Below are 6229 nucleotides of genomic sequence, written 5' to 3'. Positions count from 1 at the left end.
ATACGAGAGTGATTTGATAAGTCAGTGTCTTTTTGAATTTCCCGTGCAGTTACTCCAAATGCAACAGTGCTGCCGTCAGCTGTAATCTACCAGTGGGCAAAGTTTTAATTTTGAGCAAGCTACATCGTCCATTGGTGTTTGATAGCCGTTCAAAGCAGACAACCTCGTGAATTTTTACGAAAATGGAAAAAAGTGAATTTCGCCATTTCTTTAGGTTTGGAAACAGAAAATAGTCACAGAGGGCTAATTGTTGCTGTATTGGCAATGCGCCCATCAAACATATTCTTGGAATTAAAATTATTACTTACATTTAATTTAATAAAAATGTTGAACATGTGCCTTCTTAATTAGTATTGTTCTTTAGTCTCAACTTGTAAGTCAGTTGTATATTGTATTACAAGAATAATAAACTGTTTTGTATATATATTGTTTTTATTATATTTTATTATCTTTATATTAAACGTAGGCGGTAAACAGCTTGTCGGTTATTTAACTGCATATCACAAACGTAAGTGAAGTAATTAACACCATGTATTATTAATACTGAAAGAAACCTTAAATAGCCTTTTTAAGTCAAACATGCAAATTGTTTTAGTTGCAAATGTCAATGTAATCTAAGTGTCTGTAAAATGACATCAAAAAATCGTAACACTGATATTAAAATTAATATTTATATTATAATTAAATTTTTTTAAAAACAAATATGATCAAAAAAAAATAATAAACAACAATGTTTTTTTCTGCTTTAACTAATTGTAGAATGACATACAATGTAATAGTATTAAAAAAAAAAACAGCTATAATAAGAAAGAAGAAAATAAGAAGAAGAAAATTAATTCAATTATGTATAGCTGTGGTTTATTTATTTCTACTAATATTAGTAAATTTATTTGTAAACTATAAAAAAAATTAATAAACCCCAATTCTACAATTAAAGTGCGGTTAGCTGTCTAAAACCTGACTGTATGCTCCAAATTTAACAGGCTATAAATTTAAGTCTTCGTGCTTGAAGTTTGAAAACTATATAACAATAAATAAATTTAAGGAAGGCCAGTAATGATGGTTAATAACCATCAACATTAGAAAAGCTGTATGGTCAGCTAAAACTCGAATAAATTAAAAATTTTATTGTTTCTTTACTTCTAGAACTTTTCTATTATGTACATTTTTCTCTGTATTATATATCTGAAGTTTTTGGTTTTCGTATATGGTTCAAAATAATTTTTTTTAACAATATTTCATTAACTTGATGTATGTGTAATCCAACAATAGAATGTGTAGTGCAGTCTAAGTACAATTATAAGTAATTATCCAGAGCAAATGGATTTCACTATAAAAAATTGTTATACTTGGTGTTACTTCGATCACATTTCAATTTTCTTCAGATTTGACAAATACTACTAGCCCAGCTTTCTTGACCTCTTTGTCGAATTGCAATATTGTTGAGAACAACTGGTGGATAGCTCTTCCGTTAGAGTGAATATGATTTTGCGGGTTGCTTTTAATTTTTCAAATGTTAAACTTTTTGCTATAGATTTGTCTCTATGGGTTTTTTAATCACATATTCTTAGGACTCTGTAAATATATTTGTTGAACATTTCTTTCGAATACAATACATGGTGTTTTTGTCAAATATTACTCAATTAAAATTTTGTTGGTTGATTAGGTGCAATCGGCTGACCAGCGATTTTCTTCCCTGCCCATAATTACTGATTTTTCGTTGTTTTATTATCACATTTGACGCAAGAGATCTATATAAATACCAACTATAAAACGGCATCATCAGTATCTTATTCTATTTTATTGTGGATATCAGTCAAGTAATTGCCGTCAAATTGAGGCTTCATTCCTAAAGGGGGTCAGATGGGTCGGGAATACGTACTTATATTACATACGTTGAATTAGATTGTTTTTTTTTATATTGATGTAATAGAATAAAATAGAAAAATTCTCTTTCTTGTTTTTTTTTTAATAATATTTTGTTATACTCGTATTCACTTTCCAACTTCCAACAATTTAGTTCCTCTGATTATTAAATATAGATTATTTTTTCTATTTTAATTGACAACTGCATTCCGAGTGAAATTCATTAAAGAAACATTTTTCAGTGTTATTGGAAAAATTTTATTATTTTTTAATTATATTAAAAAATGCAAACAAATTTTTTGCTTACAGCAATATATTAAATAATTTTTTTATTTTTTTTTCATATAAGCAAAAATCTCAATAAAAATGAAATTTAAAATTAAAGTTTATATCAACTATATTAGATGGAATTTTTCATTGCTCACATACTTCAATTAGTTATGCTTGAACAAATATCAGTACAGATAATTTTATTTATTTAAATATTTTTATTATGTTTATTTCTTATTTAAAATGTTTTTTTATTTAAATATTTTTAATTCGTTGTATTTTTTTATTTTTGTTTTAAATAATCTCACTTATATTGTGAGTGTCTATCATTAATTATTTGGTTTATATTCGAGATGATGTTTATGGCAATTTAAATATTTAATTCAATAAATATAAACCTATAATAAAGAAGATGGTAAATATAGTAAATGTTTTGTTTTTAATATTAAAATAACTAATTACACTTTTAAATAGAAAAAATAATACGAATCTATTTTTATTGATTTTATGTTTTATTTTTAAATAAGCAACACGTGTTTCTTCAGCTCTTTTCATGTTTTGCGAAATAAATCGTTTTTAAATTGTTTAAAAATAGTCAAGAAAAAAAGAAATATAAATTCAAATTTGAATTGTTCATGCTTGAAGCGTTGCCACATATTCGTATTTTATTGGCTTCATTACTACAACCCTTCAGGTGACAAAAGTGTTAAGCATTCACTTGTTTTTTGTGTTATAAAAGAAAATGTAAAAAAAATTTGATTTAAAATTTAAATAAAATAAAAATAAATTACTGGAAGGTGATTTGTATTATATTTATTTATAAATTGAATAAATCATAAATAATATTAAATATATTGTTTTATCTATATTATCGTATATATTATATTATATATTATTTTATATATTATATATTATAAACTATTGCAATGTTGAATAAAATATTTTTAGGGTTATAAAATTTCTCATTCTCATTTTTTTTTATCGTTATAACATCCTCAAATTATTTCATAGCTACCATATAGTTACTACCTATAGAAATAGTAGTTGCAACAATTGTTTTGCACGCTAGTGTACTATTATTTGTTGCAACCGCATTTGAATAAAAATTTCTTTTTGTATTTGTGGTTTTGGGCATTTACAAGTTCGAGTCTTGAATTATAAATAAAACGTTTCAGTAAGCACTTTTCTTAGACTTAAGCATTCATTTTAGATATATTTATACTTGCTACCATTTGCATTCTATTTTTTCCTTTTTTTACGCTAACAATGGCCCATAAAAGAGCCAGTTGCATTTCTTGATGTCAATGTCACACATACCTTATGCTGAACTCTGTAGGGTTTCCTTATTCAAACACTCGGTATGTGCAAGTATAAGCAGTAATGAACACGTTCACTTATTAAGCTTACCTTTTAAATACATTATAAACACATTTTGGCCTGGCTTTCTATCTGCTCTTTGTGTTATTATTTTCATATTATTCAAATATACACAGGTTGTTTAATTTTAATTAATATATATTTTTTTTAATTATTTTTTTAGCTCTGGTCGACGGCAATTGGGTTCCAATGCTCTAGCCAGGTAAGTTAATTAGGTTATTAATATATTTTGTATACTCTTAATATGTTAGACGGTAACTGCAAGAGTTAATTGCTTAATCCAAAGAAGCAAATAAAAAAAACCACATCGAATAATGGGACTTATTTTCAACATTAACCCTAAAACAGGACTTCTAATAAAATATATCAAAAACATTTTACTCCAAAAATTTGAAATTAAAAAAAAAACTATACCAACGATTTACGGTAGATGTTATTTCTTAAAGTCGGTAATATTATATTTAACTACTGAACCGAATGATTAGTTATTTTTCTCTTCCGTACGTAAATTTATCTACGAACTTGTTAAAAAAACGTGTTGGAAATATGAATAAGATTTATCAAAAACGTTTCTAAGACAAAGATTCCAAAGGGAACAAAATTTCTCACGGGAGAAATTTCATCATTTGGACATAAGTGTCACATCTTGGATCTGTTTGTTCTATTCTGCTGAGTATTTCTATATTTTGCAGTTAAGATACGTGTGCATACGGTTTACTCTAGAAGAGCCGATTTTTCTTTAAACTCAGTACAGTGTGCAGGTCTCTTTAGGCATGCCAGATTAAACTAATACAAATCCCACATTTATTGTACCCATCATAACTTCTAAAGTGATATGAGTCTATGAATTCTAAAAATAACTAATTGAAGCTATCATAAGTAGTATGGAGGCAGGAGTTTACGAATTTGAAAAAAGTATTGCATTTATATGATTGCTTCCGAATTGTGGAACAGATCTAACTCGGTGAGACTGTTTTCTTTCCTCAAACTTTATTCAAACTTTTCTCTCATTACATATAAATAATAGTGACTGAATTATTTAACATATTTAGCTCTGTGAGACTGCTTTACTCTGACACCTAAATTAACTTAAATTAAAGTGGTGTACTTATTTAAAGTACCTAACTTCTTAAAGACTTATCCGACATTCCACAATTACTATTTTGTTTTTGCATTAACCTAGGTACCAACATAATGCTATTTATATTTTTTAAGTTTAACATTTTTGTATAAGTTATATAGAATATTATATATAAGTGACAGAAATATAAGTTTCTCGTTAACATATATTAGATCTGAGTTATTGTATACTGATGTGACATGAAATTAAAATTCACAGAGTATAAATATATACAGTCAGCGACAAAACTCTACATACACCCCCCATTTTTGCTAGCTCGTAAATCCAAGGACATAATAGAAAAAAGTAATGATACAGTTTTGTTTAGAACTGTTTTTTAATAATAATAAACAAAAGAAAATCCATTCATCAATATAAATTAACAAAGTTATTCGAAAAAAACCTAAAAAAAACATTGACAAAAGTCTACATACACTTCATTGATTTTTAGATATAGTCGACAGAAATATAAATGTTAAACGGGAAAGTACCGTTTTTCATATTTCATGCTTGTGGCATGAGTCATACATTTATATAATGCACTTAGTTGTGCTTTGAGAGTGGTATTTAATTGACACGATGGGTCCACGAAAAGAATTTCAAGTGATATACGAAATCTGGTTATTAAGCATAGAAATGAAAAAAAACCTTATGGTAAAAATATCAAAATTAGTAAATTTGACTCGATCAACAGTTCAGACGATAATAAGAAATTATAAAAATACTGGTTCTCCTGAAAATAAACCTCGCAGTGGCCGCCCAAGGATACTCATACGTAGGGATGTCAGCTTGGTTTTAAAAGAAGTTAACAAAAATCCGAAAGTAAGTGCCTTAAATTTAGTCGAACACATTGCTAGTGCAACTAGGAAGCATGCTAATCTACGTCAAAGCTATTTTTCCTACTTCAGTTGCAGCTACGGCTCCCCAAAGCATAGCACTGCCACCACCATGCTTTACAGTTGGCATTATATGCTTCGGATTCAGTGCTGTTTTCGCTTTCCTTCAAACTTTAGCTCTCCAATCGCGTTCAAATATATTGAATTTCGATTCATCTGTAAATAAAACCTGCTTCCAGAAATCAAAATCCTTTTCTTTATATTGTTTGGCAAACTCTAAGCACAGCTTTCGGTTTTTTTCAGAAATTAAAGGTTCTTTGCGTGGTATTCTATCATGAAAACCGTGGCTGTTCAACGTTCTTTGTACTATACGTGGATTGACATGCTTTCCAGTTGCATTAGTAATGTGTTCGACTAATTTTAAGGCACTTACTTTCGGATTTTTGTTAACTTCTTTTAAAACCAAGCTGACATCCCTACGTATGAGTATCCTTGGGCGGCCACTGCGAGGTTTATTTTCAGGAGAACCAGTATTTTTATAATTTCTTATTATAGTCTGAACTGTTGATCGAGTCAAATTTACTAATTTTGATATTTTCACCATAAGGTTTTTTTTCATTTCTATGCTTAATAACCAGATTTCGCATATCACTTGAAATTCTTTTCGTGGACCCATCGTGTCAATTAAATACCACTCTCAAAGCACAACTAAGTGCATTATATAAATGTATGACTCATGCCACAAGCATGAAATATGAAA

At 28.0% G+C, this 6229-nt stretch overlaps 1 protein-coding gene across 1 annotated transcript in view; it reads left to right on the top strand.

Annotated features, from left to right (window-relative positions):
* Window positions 1-6229, top strand: part of LOC119683086 — a 128172-nt gene that overhangs the window by 120553 nt on the left and 1390 nt on the right. Inside the window, exon 5 of the mRNA XM_038096695.1 lies at window positions 3677-3715. Coding sequence (XP_037952623.1) covers window positions 3677-3715 — 39 coding nt within the window. The remainder of the gene's footprint in view (window positions 1-3676; window positions 3716-6229) is intronic.

This window comes from Teleopsis dalmanni, chromosome 1 (assembly GCF_002237135.1).
Source record: "Teleopsis dalmanni isolate 2A chromosome 1, ASM223713v2, whole genome shotgun sequence".
Lineage (NCBI taxonomy): Eukaryota > Metazoa > Arthropoda > Insecta > Diptera > Diopsidae > Teleopsis > Teleopsis dalmanni.
The sequence above is the reverse complement of the archived record's forward strand: the minus strand, read 5'-3'. Positions and strand labels throughout refer to the sequence as shown.